Source organism: Molossus molossus, unplaced genomic scaffold (assembly GCF_014108415.1).
Source record: "Molossus molossus isolate mMolMol1 unplaced genomic scaffold, mMolMol1.p scaffold_m16_p_4, whole genome shotgun sequence".
Classification (NCBI taxonomy): domain Eukaryota; kingdom Metazoa; phylum Chordata; class Mammalia; order Chiroptera; family Molossidae; genus Molossus; species Molossus molossus.
Genome location: NW_023425377.1, coordinates 76378779 through 76399162, shown reverse-complemented (window position 1 = coordinate 76399162; position 20384 = coordinate 76378779). Strand labels below are relative to the sequence as shown.

At 43.4% G+C, this 20384-nt stretch overlaps 1 protein-coding gene across 1 annotated transcript in view; it reads left to right on the top strand.

Moving 5' to 3' along the window:
• ADGRE1 (adhesion G protein-coupled receptor E1) overlaps positions 1-20384 on the top strand; it is a 58058-nt gene that overhangs the window by 14286 nt on the left and 23388 nt on the right. The window contains exons 10-16 of the mRNA XM_036282232.1: positions 2795-2878; positions 9013-9190; positions 10917-11036; positions 12284-12483; positions 13128-13298; positions 15140-15334; positions 16845-17080. Of these exons, the coding sequence (XP_036138125.1) occupies positions 2795-2878; positions 9013-9190; positions 10917-11036; positions 12284-12483; positions 13128-13298; positions 15140-15334; positions 16845-17080 (1184 nt within the window). The remainder of the gene's footprint in view (positions 1-2794; positions 2879-9012; positions 9191-10916; positions 11037-12283; positions 12484-13127; positions 13299-15139; positions 15335-16844; positions 17081-20384) is intronic.

Here is a 20384-nt window from a genome sequence, read left to right as displayed (position 1 = left end):
GTGCCCTGGCTGGAATTGAACCGGTGACCCCTCAGTGCATGGGTCAGCACTCAACCATTGAGCCACATTGGTCGGGCAGCCACACTGGCCGGGCTTAAACTGTGGTAAAACACACATAAAAGATTTGCCTTTTAAACCATTTTAAAGTGTACAGTTGTTAGGCAAAATGATTCCTGGTACTTAATATGACAGTCACTATCTAATGAAGCAAACTGACTACCAATTAATTCATCCCGGGCTGCGGCAGGGAAGGGGCGGCGTTTCACCTGAAAGGAATGTTCTTGTGTAGATGAGAGGGCTGTGAGGTTGTTTCCTGCTTTGGATTAAATGTAGCCACTGGCTACGAGTCACCTGTGTTCTTGGAGACTGATGTATCAAACTCCATCCCCTTTCAGCTCTGAGAGCTACCAGCTTGCTGCTGCCAACACATGCTGCTTCTGTCCATAATTTCTATTAATAAACTCTTGATGCCATTCTGGAGTTTTCAGCCTCTTGGCCCCAGGAAATTTCCCCAAGAAATGGCGAGCCAGCCAGGAGACCAGGGAAATAGGAAAGGGAAAAGAAGCTTCCTGGGGGCCATCCTGGGTTGGCCATTGGCCTGTATGTGGAGAGGGGTGGCCCCTATGTGTGTGGCCACTGCATGAGTACAGGGGCCACTGTGTGAGTACAGGGACCCCTGCAAACGCTGGCTGAACTGGAGCCTTTGTTTGGGTGCACTGTCTGGCCCATTGTGGTACAAAAGGGTCCTGTACAAGAAACTTTAAACAATCAGAGAATCCTCCCTGGTTGAATAGCTAGATATTGTGGTTAAATCTCTACAAAAGCCACAAAAAAGCCTTTCAACTTGGATGGTGAGGCTTTGGGACACGAGCTGATGGGATCTCTTGAAGCCTGAGGAGAAAGAAATGAGTAGATATCACTGGTCACTCAGCAGTGAGGCATATTGTACAGGGCCAGGCCCAAGGAGATCATTCTTTAATGGACTGAATGATAATTGGATGGGGCCTGGCCAAATGAGGGAGACCTACTGGGATAAGCCAGGCCCTGGAAGTCCAACGAGGAACCTGAATACTTGCTGTGGGAAGTAGGAATGAGTGGCTTTCTATGCCCAGGTGTTTGAGGGGCCCACACAGCCGTATTAATTACTAGAAGGAACGATCATCTGTTTTTTTTTTTTTTATCCTCACCCGAGGACATTTTTCCATTTTTTGTTCAGGTAGAGTGGGGGGCGGGGGGAGAGAGGAACAGAGAGAGAGAGAAACATCGATGTGAAGGACACATCGAGTGGCTGCCACCCGCACAACCGACCAGAGCCGGGGACAAACTGCAACCGAGGTACATGCCCTTAGCGGGAACCGAACCCAGGTCTCTCAGGACTGCAGGCCGATGCTCTAACCGCTGAGCCAAACCGGCCAGGGCAGAACGACCATCTTTTGCATGCAGTCCCCAAAGGATGGTATGACCCTTTATTTTCCCTTTTAAGTCTGATCGTTGAGCAAGGTGACTGATGTGGGGAATTCATGGCAGATTTAGTTGAAAATGAGCAGGGCTGAGATCGAGTCTGCCTTGTAAATAAAAAGGAGACCAAGGGCACCTGCACCCCAGAGAGTAAACCTAAACATAAGGGGCCCACCTGTGTCACAGGTAAACAGAGGTGGCCTGATTAGTAACAAGTGGAACGAGACAGATGGACTGATGCAGTTCTGGTGGAACTGTGGAAAAAGCAATTCCACTTCTCCCTTTGGCCCTGGTCCACCACTGAATTTATCAGCTGAGTTCCGAGAGACTAGGGGCGGGGCCAAGCTTACCCACAAAGAAGGGTGATAGGGGGTGGCCAGAGGCCTCCACAGAAATCACAATATATGTCCTCCTAAAACAGGGAGAAGACTGTTGCCCTTGTGGAGATAGATGCAGAGTGCACCCTCATACATGGCAGCCCTGAAAAATTTTGGGGACCCTGGGCTGCCATAGATGGGCATGGCAGAAAGGCAGTAAAGAGTAAAAGTTTTATTACCCATCCAAATAGGGTGCCTTCCCCTTATTTCGTGTCCATTTCCCCAATTCAGGAAAATACGTTGTGAGTAGATGTTCTCCTGGGAAAAAAGCATTTCCTGGGGGAATTTCATCTCTGAATGCAGGCTGCAACAGCCACCTGAGACGCAAGGCCCTGTGGGAAGCTGCCAGCTTATTTCTTTGGTTTCAGGAAAATTTCACAGCAACTGAAGTGCATTTAGTATATGTACAATGGTGCCCAACCACCACCTCTGGCTCCCAAAACATTCTCATCGCCCCCAAGAGAAGCCCTGTACCTATTAAGTTATGGTCATTCCTTCCCAAGCTCTGGTAAACATTAATCTACTTTCCATGGATGTGCCTGTTCTGGACATTTCACATCAATGGAGCCACACACTGCGGCCTTTTGGGTCTGGCTTCTCTTGTCAAGCATCATGCTTTCAAGGTTCACACATGTTGTAGCAAATGTCAGAGCTTCACTCCTTTTTATGGCTGAGTGATATTCAGTTTAGACACAATTTTTTCCCCACACATTTCCCCATCTTTTTACCGTACTATATAGTTTTGCTTTTATGTTTGTTTGATTCATGGAATAAAAAAGTGCTGTGATTTCACTTTTGACCATATGGTGAGTTTTTATTTCCCTGAGGATTCTAGAAACTCATGGCACCTCAGGGACTGAGGACCGCCCCATGTGGCAGGCTTGGTGGCCCAATTTGTACCTGAGTGCTTGGGGGAGGGGTAGATCAATGCTCACGAATGCTCTTCCTTCTGAACACAGGTTTCGTTTTGTGCACTAATGAACACCACCTTCAGCATTCTGGACAAGACCTGTGCAAACAAAACCACAGTCGTTTCTCTGAAGGTAATGATGATGTCTTCGTAATTGTATTTTGTGTTTTGAGCATCCCAGGGACACTTTGGGTGCAGAAAGTCCTGTCCATAACTGAGTTATGAGTTAACATTTAGTTTATGAAAGTTGTAAGGTTTTAAACTTTAACATACAGCCCTTGCTGAATTGGCTCAGCGGTTAGAGCATCAGCTTGAGGATCGAAGGGTTGTGGGTTTGATTCCCGGTGAAGGGTTTGAACCCTGGTCATACAGGAGACAACCAATAGATGTATTTCTCTCACATTGAAGTTTCTCTTTCTCTCACGAGGATTAACAACAACAAAAAAATAATAATAAATAAATAAATAAATAAATAAATAAGAAAAGGTAACAGTAAAATTGCCCTTTTCTGGACAGTTTTATAAGTTTTATCACTACCTGAGTAGATTGGTGTAACTACCACCACAATCAGAATACAGAACAGTTCTATTCCCTGCCTCCAAACTCCCTTGGCTTCCCCTTTATAGTCACATACTCTGTCCACCACTAGCCCCTGTAAATCCCTGATCTGTTCCGTCATTCTAGTTTGTCTTTTTTTTTTTTTTTTATCCTCACCCGAGGACATTTTTCCATTTTTTTTGTTCAGATAGAGCGGGAGGGAGAGAGAGAGGAAGAGAGAGAGAGAGAAACATCAATGTGAAGGGACACATCGAGTGGCTGCCACCCGCACGACCAACCAGGGCCAGGGACAAACTGCAACCGAAGTACATGCCCTTAGCGGGAACCGAACCCGGGTCTCTCCGGACCGCAGGCCAACGCTCTAACCGCTGAGCCAAACTGGCCAGGGCTCTAGTTTGTCTTTTTAAAGCATTATATAAACGGAGTCACACAGTATGGGCCCTTTGAGTCTGGCTTTTTTCTTTTTTTTTTTGACATTTTCTCATGGATTTTTTATTTTTATTTTTAAATTTATTTATTATTTTATATATATATACTTTTATTAATTTTTGTTACAGATGTTTCTCCTTTTCCCCCCACTGATTACCCCCCCCACTCCCTCCCTGCCCTTTCCCCAGTTTGTTGTCCATGTCCATTGTTCATGCATACATGCATATAAGTTCTGTGGTTTATCTCTCCCCCACCACCCCACTCTTCTGGGGATTGTCAGTCTGTACCCCACTTCCACGTCTCTGGGACTACCCCATTCCTCAGACTGTTATGTTCATTATATTCCACAAATAAGTGAGATCATATGAAACTTGTCTTTCTCTGTTTGGCTTGTTTCACTTAGGATGACACTTTCTTGGTCCCTCCATGTAGTCTCAAAGGATAAGAGATCTTTCTTTCTTACAGCTGAGTAGTACTCCATTGTGTATATGTACCACTGCTTTTTTTTATCTATTCGTCTACTGATGGACGCTTGGGCTGTTTCCAGATCTTAGCTATTGTAAATAGTGCTGCTACAAACATGGGGGTATATTCAATCCATTTACATTTAAGGTGATTATTGATATGTACTTATTTATTGCCATTTTTGTTTAGTGTAGTTCTGTTTTTCTTCCCATTTCTCCTGGTATTTACAGCAGTCCTTTTAACATTTCTTGCAGTGCTGGTTTGGTGCTAATGTATCCCCTTAGCCTTTTTTTTTTTTTTTTGTCTGGGAAGCTCTTTATTTGACCTTCTATTTAGAATGATAGCCTTGCTGAGGAGAGTAGTCTTGGATTCAGATCCTTGTTTTTCATGATCTTGATTACTTCATGCCATTCCCTTCTGGCCTGTAGTGTTTCTTGTGAGAAGTCAGCTGAGAGCCTTATGGGGTTTCCTTTGTAGGTAACCTGTTGCTTATCTCTTGCTGCTTTCAGGATTCTCTCTTTGTCTTTAATTTTTGTCAGTTTGATTACTATGTATCTTGGTGTGGGCCTGTTTGGGTTCTTCTTACTTGGGGCTCTCTGTGCTTCTTGAACTTGAATGCCTTCTTCTTTCACTAAATTAGGGAAGTTTTCTGTCACTATTTCTTTGAATATATTCTCTAACCCTTGCTCATTTTCTTCTTCTTCAGGGACTCCTATGATGTGAATATTATTCCATTTCCAGTTGTCCCACAGTTCTCTTAAGCTGTCTTCCTGTTTTTTCCTTTTGGTTTTCTGATTGGTTGATTTTTTTCTAGCCTGTCTTCTAATTCACTGATCCGGTCCTCAGCTTCCCCTACTCTGCTTTTTAGACCTTCCAATGTGTTTTTCATTTCTGATATGTCATTCTTCATTTCTTCTTGTTAGTTTTTAATTTCCAACTGGTTGATTTTCAACATTTCTATGTCTTTACTCATGGTGCTCATATCCTTACACATGCTGTTGAGCTTCCTCAACATCATGGCTCTAAATTCTAGTTCTGTTAACTTGCTTAACTGCACCTCATTTATCTCATCTTCCGTAGAGGTCTCTTGTTCTTTCATTTGGCTTTTGTGTCTGTTTTTCACCATTTTGGCTATCACAGTGGGCTTTGGAGTCTGCCAAATTTTCCCCGTGGGTGTTGGTGGTGTTCTGTTGTTTGTGGCTCCCTCTCCTGGGTTTGGATGAGCCAGGGAAGACCCACTTTAAATACCACTGTCTTAGCTTTTCTGGTTAGTGTTGCTAGCCCAGGGAATGGTAGTTATCCTCTAGCTTTTTTTGCCTGGAGGCTATTAGTAGAGGTCACTTGAAGACCCTTGGTTTCTGAGTTGGAGTCTGGCTTTTTTCACGTAGCACAGTGTCTTTGAGAGTTGTCAGTATTGTGTTTAGCAATAGTTCTGTGCCCTTTTTTGGTAACCATTGGTGACATTTAGTACATTCACAATGCTGGGCAACTATCACCACTATAGTTCCCCAAAAGGAAACTGCATAAGCATCTCTCCTCACCCCTACCCAGCCCTTGGCAACCATTAATGTACTTTCTACCTCTGTGAACTTGCCTGTTCTGGACATTTCACATCACTGGAATCACACACTGTGTGGCCTTTGTGTCTGGCTTCTGTCACTGAGCATCATGTGTTCAAAGTCCATCCACATTGCCATGAGTACCAGTGCCTCATTCCTTTTCATGACCAAGTAATACTCCCCACGTATGCATAGAACATAGATTGTTTATCCATTCATCTTTGAGCAATGTTTGAATTGTTTCCACTTGAGCAGCATCTCTTAATTTCTTCACCCACCCCAGCTTTTAGCAGTTATCAGTAGAGCTGCTGTAAACATTCATGTACAGTTGTGTGTATATGTGTGTGTGTGTGTGTGTTCCTGAATTTATATTTCTCTAGGGTATGTACATAGAGGTTGGATTACTAGGTCATCATAATTGTAAATGGAAAACCTAGTTTTTCCTTAGTCTTTAAGTTGGACCAACGGATGTTGTTATTTTATTTATAAATTTTTGTGTGAAAACAAGAGTAACACTTTCATTTATAATTTGATTAATTTAAAATTAATTTATTATTGTAACATTCCTTGAATGTACATTTATTCACAGGGTTTTAGATTAAGCTTCTATAAATAATTAAGCATTTTTACTAATTTAATTAAATTCCCTCAAACATTTTTTCCTATGTTTACAAATATTATTTCTTCCCAAATTTCAAGTACCTAATGAGGAAATTTACAAATCTAAAATGCAAAGTCACTATGTCCTTAAAGTATTCACAAATATAATCAAATGTATAAATATAATAATTTAGATTTTACATGTTTAATGCAGTTTACAAACAGTTACATTCTCTTTAATATGTTAAAATCACAAGTCTAATTTTCTCAGTGAAATCACATGGTTAATTGGTTAGCTTCTCAAGTGTGTCAAATTGTTCCAAACCCTTCAAACAATAGATTTCCTGATTATGCTAAAGATTACAAACCCTTCTAAATGTAACACAAAAGTATTACAATTGTCAAGTGTTTGCCTAAATCAAAGTTAAAAACTAAGCTAAATTAGTTTTATTTTTACTTTCCTGAGGATACAAAATAAACTTCTCAGCTAAGAAGAATAGATTTAACATTTCAAAGGGAGTTCTGATGCGATTCATCAGCCACATTTTTCCGGGGCGACTCTAGTTCAGATTTTTTTCTGCTGTGTGGCTGGGGAGGGACCCCGACTCCTTGCTTTCGGTTGAGAAATAGTTACAGAACTCAGTGCACCCTGTTTCTCCTGGACAATCTCTCTCGAATTGTATCCTGACCCAGTTTTTATTAAAAAATGTTCCCACTTTTTAAAAAAAAATCCTCACCCGAGGATATTTTTCCATTTTTGTTCAGATGGAGTAGGAAGGAGAGAGGGAGAGAGAGAGGAACATCAATGTGAGAGAGACACATTGACTGGCTGCCTCCCTCATGACCCCAACCAGGGCCAGGGACAAACCACAACTGAGGTATATGCCCTTGACTGGAATCAAACCCACAACTCGTTGGTCCATGGGCCGATGCTCTAACCGCTGAGCCAAACTGGTCAGGGCTGTTCCCACCTTTTTTTTTTTTTATCCTCACCCGAGGACATTTTTGCATTTTTTGTTCAGACAGAGCGGGAGGGAGAGAGAGGAAGAGAGAGAGAGAGAAACATCGATGTGAAGGGACACATCGAGTGGTCGCCACCCGCACGACCAACCAGGGCCGGGGACAAACTGCAACCGAGGTACGTGCCCTTAGCGGGAACCGAACCCGGGTCTCTCTGTACCGCAGGCCGACGCTCTAACCGCTGAGCCAAACTGGCCAGGGCCCACCTTTTTTTTTTTTTTTTTCAATCCTCACCCAAGGACATTTTTTGCATTTATCTTCAGGGAGGGGCAGGGGAGAGAAATATCGATGTGGAGAGACACATCAACTGATTGCTACCCACAAGACCCCAACTGGGGCCAGGGACAAACTGTATCCGAGGTATGTGCCCTTAGTGGGAACCGAACCAAGACTCTCTGGTCCACAGGCCAACGCTCAAACCACTGAGCTAAACCAGCCAGGGCTGTTCCCACATTTTTATAACCTAATTTCAATAAATAGAAATTAATGTTCCCTCTAAGATTTAGGTTAATGTCCTCCACCTTCTACCTGGATTCAGTCACTTTCTTCCCTGCATTTATTGGGTTGTGAATCCTTATAATATATGTAAGAATTTTTATTGGGGTCAGAGTCACATTTTATAGTCATTTATTGATGATAATAATCATAGGAATAGTATCAATATTACTATTATTACTATTGTTATTATCATTATTATTATTATTGGTCTTTTCTTAACTCTATTCCACAGATATAACCAATGTAGCATTTACATGTGTATTTTCCATATCTTTTTACTTTGTGAGTGTATCACAGACACATACAAACTTTGAAGCCATTTATTGAGCACCTACTGTAAAAAGATTAGAGCAGTAGTTAAGGATTCAGCCTCTAGTTTCAGATTGTCAAGGTTCAAAACTTGGATCTACCACCTGTTAGATATGTCCTTGATTTCCTATCAAAAACTAGAAATAATAATAGCCTGTACTTCATCAATCTCTTTCTAAAATCAAATAAGTTAATATGTGACACTAAAACAATACCTGGCTCATCTTAGTTATTTTTACTTTATGTTCCAGAAACACAAATACCATAAATATAACATTTTAAAGTTGTTGCTTTCTGAACTAAATGAGATAATATATGGATGTCATTCTGTAATGTGCTTTACTTAACAATAGCTCATAGAGCTTTCTAAATCCATGCTTGTTAAATCAGTGATACACTGCATCATTCTTTTATTAGCAGCTGCACTGTAATTTGATTTCATCATTTACTTCAACCAATCTGTTGGACATTTAGGCTCTCTGACTGCTAGCTATCACAAACCACACTGAAATGATCCTTGCACAATTTTAAAGTATTTCTGGAAGGATTAATTCCTGGAAGGGAAGTTTCTGGGTCACAGAGTATGTACAGGTTATACTGTTACAGGTGCTCACTTATTGCATGCCATATAGGCTACATCAATTTGCATTCCTAATGGGGCCTCTTGAATGGGAAAAAGAGGCTGAGTGGATGCTTTTTAAATTCTTTATCCGTTTAGACTGTCAAACCACTCTCTTGATGAGAGAGGACACCTGCCATTTCATGAGGGGGGGGGGGGAGGAGAGGAGAGAGAAAGAGAAAAAGTGAGCAAACACCCTTTTCCTTGCAGAGTACCGCTGAGAGCTTTGCCTCTGTGCTTGGAGAAACATCTGTGTGGTCCAACTTCACCAAAGATGAGAAAGCCACCCTGGCCACAGTCTTACTGGAGAGCATGGAAAGCACCACATTGGCAGCTTTTCTGAAACCCTCAGCGAATGACAGTCAGACTATTCAGATGGAACACTTAGGTAGGACATACCCTTCATGGCAAAGTCACACCTGGGTGTTGATTTTGAGGAGTGACTTTGGTGATGTGATTCTCCATATACCATTTCCCCAACCATATCAAACCTCTAAACTCACAACAAAGTACCTCGAATCATATTATCAACATCTTTCATGAGTTGAGTGCTGGGCCCTGCATTTGGAGTATGTATTATTCATTCAACAGATGTGTTGAGTGCCTACTCTATGCCAAGTGTTAAGGCATGATAGTCATTTGCTCTGTTCAAATATTTCCAACTCTCTCTTCTGGGCCCATGGTAAGATGGTACTTCCTGGCTTGGAGTTAGGTGGAATTTTATGACTAGTCCCCATCAGTGGATTGTGAATGGAATAGTTGCCTGTGTGAGACCTTCTAGAATTTTCCTTCCCTCTGCCCTAGTGACAGGTCACAGTTTCTCCATCTGTGAAAGTCTCAATGTAAGGACAAAACAGAGGGCAGTCCCAAGTCATTGCACTGATGAGAAATAATTGCTATTTTTAATCCCCTAAGATTTGAGATTGATTGTTACTGAGGCATAACTGAACCTCTCCTGACTGATACACTCTGAACATGTGTGATCTGTGACTACTTGGGAGTCCTGGGTGCTGTAGACTTTTTATGGCAGCACCCCATTCATGGTACTCATTCTAGGATCAGTCACATAACCTTAGGAATTTCTATCCTAATAGGTGCCTGGGAGGCTAAGATGTGGACATAAAGTATTTGGTGGACTACCACCAGTAGTGAACAAGACTAACCTCATGAAACACATTTTAATGATTTGAGTCAGACAAACAGACATCTGGTATACCAGATAAAGCTAGTGCTGTAGAGAAAAATGTAATAGGATGAAGAGGCTAGAGAGGGTCAGGATGAGGAGGAGTGTTGCTATCTTACACAGTGTGCTTAGGGGAAGTCCATTGGGGCAGGGACCTGAGGGAAGGGAGCCATGTAAACATTTGAAGAAAGTGCAAATGTGGGAATACTTAGTGAGTTCAGGAAACACAAAGAAGGCCAGTGTGACTGACATGGAGGACGGGATGGTAAAAGCTGTAGGAGAAGGAGTCAGAAAAGAAAGAGAGAGGCAGATTTTTAGACAAATATAGGGACATGAAATTTTATTTGAAGTAAGCTGAGAGGCAGAATTGGAGAGTCTGAGAACAGGCATAACATTGTTTATATTTTAAAAGGATACCTCTGGTTCCATTCTCTATTGTGTTTTCATGACGGGGAGAAGTCTAAAGCCCAGAGAGGTTAAGACTTTGCTCAAGTTGACACAGCTGGTGAGCAGCAGAGCTGGGCCTCCCAGTTAGCAACATCTGACTGCAGAACCTGAGCCCTTGTCCACATGCTGGGCTTATCCAAGTCCCTTCCTATTCTCTTTGACTTTGGAAAACTTGTCTAAATTTGGAGTAGCAAGAGGGCCACAACTCTGTAGGCTTCATCACTGTTGACTTCAACCCCATTTTTCTCTGATGCATTCTCTAAGATGTGAGAGCTCACTCCTAGGGCTCTGACTGGGTTTCTCATTTGTTTGCTGCTCCCACCCACCTATCATTCATGAAGGGACTCAAGTTCATTCCCAGGATCAATTGACCTTTCTGTTCTTTCCTTGGCTTGCAACCAGAGATAAGAACTTGTGTGAAACAAACCGAAATCGACCCACTTTCTGGGTGATGGTAATGCAAAGTCTCCCTTTATCCTTTTAGATATTGAGAGCAAAGTTATCAAGGAAGAATGCAGTGAACAGAACGTGACCTTTAACTTGAAAGCCAAAGGGGATACGATGAAGATTGGCTGTTCCACAATTGAAGAATCGGAATCCACAGGTACAGATGTATCATGAGAGTCAAGGAGGGTGGCTTGGGTGCATTCAATCAGCAAACATTAATTAATCACCTCCTAGGTTCCAAGACCTGTGCCAGGCAGTGAGGTAATCATGATGGTGGAGGAAGAAGTAGTCCATGGCCTCAGGAAGCTTTCTATCTACTAGGGAAGGTCAGACATTCAATGAATACTCTCATAATACTGGAGTATTGAGACCTTCACTATCCAAGCTTTCTATCTACTAGGGAAGGTCAGACATTCAATGAATACTCTCATAATACTGGAGTATTGAGACCTTCACTATCCAATACAGCAACCACTGGCCACATTTGGTCATTGAGCACTTGAAATGTGGTTAGGCTGTGAGTGTAAAATACATACCAATTCAAAAAGGTTGGTGAAAAAAAAAAAAAAAAGGATGTAAGATATCTCATTAATAGTTTTTTATATTGATTGCATGTTGAAATGTTATTTTGCATGAGTTAAAAGTTATTATATTGAATTTTACCTGTCTTTTTCTTTTTCTAAAATGTGACTACTAAAAAATTTAAAATTACACATGTGGCTCATACTATACTTTTAGCAGACAGTGCCATTCTGTATTGATTTTAGCAAACTTTTCCTGTGGATAGCTGGTTGGTAATTATTTTAGGCATTGAGGGCAATATAATCTCTGTCCCAGTTATTCAACTCTGTCATTATAGTGCAAAAGCATTCATAGACAATACGTAAATGAATGCATGTGGCTGTGTTGGAATGCAACTTGTATTTAAGAAAAAATTAACCAATTCAGGCAATGGCTCAATTGGCCTGTCAGCCATTGTCAGCCACCCCCTGATCTGTGTGCTCTCTGAGGGGCACAGGAAGCAGGCCTAGTACACATCCCTGAAGACAACATTGAAAGGGGAAGTCTACCCAGGAGATGGAATGAGAATGTCTAAAAATGTGGGAGGGGAACTTAGTTCCCACTACTGTGTCAAATTGTCCCTTAAAAATACAAATTCAAATTTATTTTTAAAGGTAGCCCAGATTTCTCGAGTGATAGCACCTCAGGATTTTCTTTTTGTGGTTCTGCTGAGGGTCACCTGGAAATCCACTGATATGTCAATCCTCAGAGCAGGCCAGCGCAGGTGCAGAGGAGCATGGGGTATTAAACATATATCTGAATGCATATGTTGGGCCATCCGTAATACCACCAAGTAAATGATTGCTTTTTTTTTCTTTTTTTGTGCACTTGGGGGACTTGCAGGGACCACTGGGGTGGCTTTTGTCTCCTTTGCGGGTATGGAGTCTGTTCTAGATGAGAGCTTCTTCCAAGACCCTCAGTCCTCCTTGGCCAACTCCAAGCGGAAGTTGAAGATGAATTCTCGCATCATTGGGGGCATCATGACAGGGGAGAAGAAAGATGGGTTCTCTGACCCAATCATCTACACCCTGGAGAATATTGAGGTTTGTGAAGAGGTCACCACTGGGTCCCCATCTACCTACTGACAGGCTTGACCCTCATTTCTTATGGGAACCCAGTTACTAGCATCTCAAGCTAATTCTAGAAGAATGAGCTCTTCTACTTCTTTTTTTTTCTTTAATACTCTCCCAAGGATATGTTTTATTGATTTGAGAGAGAGAGGAAGGGAGAGAGGGGAAGGGAGAGAGCGAGAGGATGGGAGAGGGAGAGAGGGAGACAAACACTGATTGATTGCCTCCTTGCCTCCTGTATGTGCCCTGACTGGGGATCAAACCTGCAACCTTTTGGTATATGGGACAACACTCCAACCAACTGAGCCATCCAGCCAGGGCTGAGCTCTTCTATTTCTATGTGGAGTTTTTCCCTTCCTCAGTGATAAGATTTAAGTTAGATGATGTAACATTGATGCAGAAAATGGATTTATTTTCATTAGCTATGACCAAGCCAGTGGTAGAGACAGGTCTGGCATCTAAGACACTTCCTTTCATCACTGCACATTGAAATATCAGCATTTTCTTTATTCCCTACAGAACATACCTGCATCTTCTTGCCCCAAGTGACTCTTGAGTGGTCACATTGAATCTATTCAACAGGGACTCTCAGGTGACCAAGGTCTTTGAATTTTCAGCTAAAGAAGAAGTTTGAGCAGCCCATCTGTGTTTCCTGGAACACAGACAAGGGGGGCGGTAGGTGGACATCATCTGGCTGTGCGGTCCTTGAAGCCTCTGAGATGTATACTGTCTGCAGCTGTAATCGAATGGCAAACCTGGCCATCATCATGGCCTCCGGGGAGCTCACGGTCAGTGCTGATACTCTGTGCTCTGCTTCCCTACATCTGATTGGAAAATATTGACTAAACATCAGTGTGTGCCTCTCAAGGTGTTGTGTGTTGTATGAGTGAGTCATGGGGAGAAACAGGGTATACATGCCTCGGCCCTGGGGGAATTCATTATCCAATTGGGAAACCATGCCATTCATATATCAAATGAGAAATGACCCTAAACAAGTGCAGGCACAATACCAATCACAGATCCTATGTAATGAGCACCTAATATGTATTGGACCCTTTATTTTAAGTTGTTATTTTTAGACCCATTTTATAGGATGGGAGACTGAGGCTCAGTAGTTTGCCTAGTCAGGAAACTTGTAATTGGTGGAGGTGGGATTTGAACCCAGGACAATCTGGCTCCAGAGGTCTCTTTTCACTAAATTATAAAATGGTGCAAGAGGCTGTGCTGTGGGAATTCAGAGGTATTTCAGTGAGATCTGGTGATAGGTCAAGAAGGAAATAGAACATAAAATGGGACTTGGTGAGTAGGTAGATTTTGCAGAGAGGAAAGACACTCTCCTTAGTCCCTTGGTGAGTATCCTTGCCTATCAAGCCAGATCTGAAGTTAAACTTTTTGCCAGGAGGGCCCTGACAGCTATTTAGAGAAATCTGATGCTTAGTACTTAAGAGAATTGGATCCCAAGCAAGACTGACTTAGTTTTAAGTCCCATCTCTACCACTTCCTGGCTGTGTTTCCTTGGGCAAGTCTTAGCCTCTCTGAGCTTGAACCCAGCCAGTTCTTTCATCTCAAAATTGAGAACAAGAAAAAAATGTTGACAACTAATATTTCTATAGGACATAATATGTTTGTGGCACAGTTGTAAGTAATTCCAATACTTTCATTGAAAGCTCCTAAAATATTAAAACAATCCTATAAGGTTTACTATTAGTAAACTTTTGAACAGATGAAGAAAGTGAGGCACAGAGCAGCAGGTAAGTGTCTTGTCTAAGCTCACACAACTAGAAACCAGCAGATCTGTAGTCAGTTTTCTTAACTACTGTGTCATAATATTGTTGAGAGGAGCTCATGAGATGGTGCCAGGCATATCTTTACTATCTTTAATACATGGAGAGTACTAAAATAAGTTTAAAATTAGTTTAAAAATTAGTGGAAAATAATGTTATATGGGAAGGATTCAGCTTGTCATTTTCATTCCCAGAAGCTGGAATGTCTCTAAACACCTATGTATCAATCCTGGTTCAGTGCAGGAAACAGGAACCACTCTAGGCATTTCAAGCAGGAGGATTGAACACAGGGAACTGGGTGCTCCCAAAATTGCTGGAAGGCATGGAGGAGTTGAAGTCAGGGAGCTGCTACTTGGATTTTGGCTTCACAATCACCCCTCTGCAACTGCAATCAGAAGATAAAAATTGCTACTATCAGGCCAGTCTCCATTCACTGGAATTAAAGACAGGACAGTTGGAATTTGGAGTCCAGCCACAGCTCACTCTTGTCTGCAGAAAGTTGGTATCTGCCTCCATTCTGCCTTCCTAAACTTCCATGCATGCATCTCATTGGTGAACCTGAATGACACCCAGGGCCTTAGCCTTAAGAGATTTTGGGAAGTGTAGTTTGTAGACATCATGCCCTAGTAATACATGGGGTGGGGCATGGGACAGGAGTGGGAATGAGTGCTGATGGATGCTAATAGATGCCAAAGAATGATGATGGACAATATCTAGTTTACTCTGAGTGTCAGAGGAAGAAAAGGTCCCCAAGCTCTTTCTGCCCAAGTCAGGAGTGTATAATTCTTTTTCCTGCCCAGGGAAATGTTTTTTACTTTCTGAGTGGTGTATTTCTTTCCTGACAGATGGATTTCTCCTTGTACATCATTAGCTATGTGGGCATGATCATCTCCCTGGTGTGTCTCATCTTGGCCATCGCCACTTTCCTGCTGTGTCGTGCCATCCGAAACCGCAACACCTACCTTCATCTGCACCTCTGCGTGTGCCTCTTCTTGGCCAAGATTCTCTTCCTCACCGGTGTAGACAAGACTGACAACCAGGTGTCACATTGCTCAGGCTAGGTCCCCATCCAGCCCCATCATCTTTACATCTGCCTCTGCTCATGCCTATTCAACTCACTCTATGGTAGTGCTCACCTCAGGACCTTTGCACATGTTGTACCCTTTTCATAATACGTATCCTCCAGCACCTCACTTGGTTGGCTCCTTCTTGTGATTGGTCTCAGTTTAAAATAATCTCCCTGACCATGTTATATATTGTGGTGCTCCCTCCTATTACTCTTTAAACTACTGGTTTTTACCCGGGATGATTTTGTCCCCTAGAGGACACTTAGCACTATCTGGAGACATTATTGGCTGTCACCACTGGGAGGCGGTGCTGCTGACCACTAGTGGGTAGAGGCCAGGGATGCTGCAACACAGGACAGTGCCCCCACAAGATAGAAAATAGTCTGGCAATAGTTTTACAAGTGTCAGTACTGCTACAACTGAGAAACTCTTCCACTTCATTTTGCATTCCTTCCCAGCACTTACTTGAAACCATATTGATTGTTTGTTGTTTGACTGTGTATCTACTTCTGCCACTAGCCTTTGTGCCCTGTGAGAGCAAGAACTTTGGCAGGTTTACCCCCAGAACTGTGCCAGAAACAAAGAAAGCTCTCAGAGTTCTCTCAAAAAGAGCACTATTGACATTTTGGGTGGGTGACCTTTCCTGTGCAGACTTACCCCTCTTACTATGGAATGTTTGCCTTTCCAGTCCCTTTGGGGACTAAATGCTAGTAGTTCACCCCACTCCCATCATTTGACCAGTGTCGGGCGTAATTCTATGAAGACACAGATAGAATATTTTTGGCTTCACAGACGCTATGATTTCTGTTGCAACTACTTTTTTTTTATCCTTACCTGAGGACATTTTTGCATTAATGTTCAGATAGAGTGAAAGGGAGAGAGGGAGTAAGAGAGAGAGAGAAATATCGATGTGAGAGAGACACATTGAGTGGTTGCCACCCACAGGACCCCAACTGGGGACAAACCACAATGGAGGTACATGCCCTAGCTGGAACTGAACCCAGAAATCTCTGGTCTACTGAGCCAAACCGGCCAGGGCTGTTGCAACTATTTAACTCCACTGTTCTAGCATAAAAAGAGCCATAGAGATATATAAATGGGTGTGGCTGTGTGCCCCTGAAATGTTATTTATAAAACAGGCAGCCAGCCCAGCTGTAGTTTGTGAAACTCCCACCCCCATATCTTCAATTATCTTCTAAAGTAGAGTAATCATCTACCCATTTTTACTCCCAGTTTTAGCATTGACAGTCACATGTCCTGGGAAAACTTAGTCCCAGGCAAACCAGGATGACTGGTCACCCTACCAAAGGGATGGCACTGCCTGTGGTGAAGAATATGTCTATAAGTTTTTGTGGTATGAATGAATGAATGGGCTGTGTTTGGGGAACACCCATCAGAGGAGTCCATCTCCTGCCTTCCTCCTCTGAACCTGACCCTTGGGAGAGGGAGGGGAGTCCTAAGTGCGTATGCTTCTCCTCTCCAGACAGGCTGCTCCATCATTGCGGGCTTTCTGCACTACCTTTTCCTTGCCTGCTTCTTCTGGATGCTGGTGGAGGCTGTGATGCTCTTCCTTATGGTCAGGAACCTGAAGGTGGTAAATTACTTCAACTCTCGCAACATCAAGATGGTGTATCTCTATGCCTTTGGCTATGGGCTCCCAGGGCTGGTGGTGGTGATCTCCGTCAGTGTGCAGCCGCAGGGCTATGGGATGCACAATCGGTAAGTGACACCTCCCTCTCTCCCTGAAGACCCTGCTGCCAGGGTTCATGATGATCACTACACGAACCCCAAGAAGAGTGGTGACAGAATCAGGAGTGTGGCTACCCTTTAGGGAGCTTTTTGTGGACTGCTGCTCTCGGGGCTGCCACATACAGTACACATGACCATGTACACATGACCATGTACACAGGTTGTGCACTGCAAAATCCAGGACTTACTGCTTGCACTAGAGTCTAGGTAGATGGCGGTGATGTAAACAGTGGACTTGATGGTACAGTTTTAAAATCATGGACTCTGGAGCCAACTTGCTTGAGTTTGAGTCTTGGCTCTATTACCTCCTAGCTGTGCTCCGTTAGGAAAGTTACTTCACATCTCTGTGCTGCCACATCCTCATCTACACAATGGGGTCTAATAACAATGCTTACACTATACATTGTAGTGTGATTGTGAGGGTTACATGAGTTATCTGTAAAACGTCTGAAAGTATCTGGCACAGCCTAAAGCATTACACATGTCGTTATCATCACCACTATTACCACTATTGTGTTTTAAGTGAGGTATGTGTATCACGTGTTCCTTGCCAGATGATTTTAGGTAGTATGCTGGTGAGTATTAATTTTAAAAAGTATTTATTTTTTAGGTAATTAGCAAATTTTTGCCAAAGTACCAAACTCATGATTTCACAGACACAATTTGTATAAGTAAAAAAGGGAGTCAATTTTGAGGAAAAAAAATCAGGTAAATGATAGGTGGATAGGGCAGAGGCTGGAACTCACTGTGTTATTTCCTCCAGTTCTGTGACAGATCCTTGGGATAATGTTGGTATTTTTTTTTAATCCTCACCCGAGAATATTTTTCCATTTTTCTTCAGATAGAGTAGGAGGGAGGGAGGGAGAGAGAGAGAGAGAAACATTGAGGTGAGAGAGACACATCGATTGGTTGCCTCCTGCACGACCCTGACCAGGGCTGGGGACCGAACCGCTACTGAGGTACGTGCCCTTGGCTGGAATTGAACCTGGGACTCTTTTGTCTGCGGGCCAATGCTCTAACCTCTGAGCAAGACTGGCCAGGGCTAGTGTTGCTATTTTAATTTACAGATGAAGAAACAGGCCCAGCGGAGTGAAAACCTTTCTTACTAGGACAGTGAGAAGGGACAGTGTGAGGATAGGAGTCTGGGTCTTTCCAATCCCAGTCTCTGCTCATCACCCCATGCTACATGCACTTTGCTGAATTGTGTTTGGGGGTTTAATTATTCTGGTTTCTTCCCTACCTGATGATGGTTTTACTTCAGGTAAGGTCATGAGATAAGAGGTGAGGAAAAGGAATTCACATGCAGTGAGCTCTCATCATAACCTAAACCCTGTATGCTTTACAATCATATTATCTCTGGTATTTCCCAACAAAAATCTCATCTTAGAACTACGAGTCTCCATTACGTACAGTATAAATCGGACCCTGGATTTGTGTAGTGCACAACCTGTGCTGCTGAGACCAAAAGTACATGAAGTAACAGCTTAATAAATGGTAGCTACAGAGGAAATTGAGGCCCAGGACAGTCGTAAAATTTGCCCAGAGTCATATAACTAGGAAGTCTCCAAGCTGAGTTCAGATCTGACTCTTCTGTCAGGAGATGGTGGCAACAATGTGAGCCTGCCATGATGACGTGCCTAATGTTGGTGTAGGTAGTATAAGCCCTGGCGTATGAAAGCTGGACAGTTCCTGGGGGAGGTAGACTTTGAACCTTCGAAGCTCTACTGGAATGTGCACAGGCAAAGAGGAAAGGAGGTAGCGAAATAGGTAAGGGCAAAAGTTTACCTAAGGGGGAGAGCTTGAGGTGTGTCTGAAGAACAGATGGGCTGGGCTGGAAGAAGGAGAAACTTGGCTGGAGCATGGAATTTGAATACTTAGAGGTGGTGGGAACCTCGGAAAGTTTGGGGAAGGGAGGAGTGTCGTCATTGACAAGGACTCGAGATGATCTCAGGAAGTGCTAGGAAGGGAGTGGGGAAGTGAACAAACATGGGATGGGGATATATTCACCAGCAGGTACTGCTGTGGGTCACGGGGTTTAATACCATAGGTACCAATGAGAGACCGTGGAGGGTGTGCACCACTGTTATCCCACTCAAGGGTGAGGGAGTTGGCATATTTACCCACCAACCCCCCCCCCCCCATTAGCCCTTGGTTGAGGGCTGCTCCCAGGAGAACAAAATCTCCAATGCTTTTAGTCTGATGCCATCAGGCAGAGAAGCTGTGCTGATAGGGAAATAGCTAGTATTTACCTAAGTGGTGGTTCCCAAAAGGGTGTGGACAGCCTTTCTCATGTTGCAAACATTTCCCACTTTTATGAATCTGCTGAAGACTCACATGCCAGGGAGAGAACATGTGAGTGGCCAGACTTGATTATTTTCCTTCGCTTGTGGAAGTAAGAACACGTCTGCTAAAGCAATATTGGGGTGCTGTTACTGAACGTCCTGGAATGGTTGCTGTGTGGCAAAAGCAGCCAATACCCACTAGAGGCATGATGGAAAGAGGCAGTGTGCTCTTACTGTTTTCCTCCCTCCTTCTCCTCTTCCTTTTTAATATTTTTTATTGTAGTATAATTGACATACAACATTACAATAGTTTCAGGTGTACATGTGATTCGATATTTGTGTATATACATTTGAGCATGCCATTCACTATATACCTACAACAAGGTAAAACTAAACTAAGAAAGAAATGGTAACAATAACCAGGTTTGTCCACCTTTGATGAATTTGGAACTGTTCATAAACTAATATGAGTAAAAAATATAAGTGTTCATGTTGTTTTCCTCAAATGATATTTACTGGCTATATCCCTTCCCTCCCCTGCCCTCCCCTCCCCTCCCTCCCCTCCCCTCCGCTCCCCTCCCCTCCCCTCCCCTCCCCTCCCCTCCCCTCCCCTCCCCTCCTTCCCTTTCCTCTTCCCCTTCCCCTTCCCCTTCCCCTTCCCCTTCCCCTTCCCCTTCTAGGCTTCCCCTTCCCATTTCAGGCTTCCCCTTCCCCTTGCAAGCTTCCCCTTCCCCTTCCTCTTGCAGGCTTCCCCTTCCCCTTGCAGGCTTCCCCTTCCCCTTCCCCTTGCAGGCTTCCCCTTCCCCTTCCCCTTGCAGGCTTCCCCTTCCCCTTGCAGGCTTCCCCTTCCCCTTCCCCTTGCAGGCTTCCCCTTCCCCTTGCAGGCTTCCCCTTCCCCTTCCCCTTGCAGGCTTCCCCTTCCCCTTGCAGGCTTCCCCTTCCCCTTCCCCTTGCAGGCTTCCCCTTCCCCTTGCAGGCTTCCCCTTCCCCTT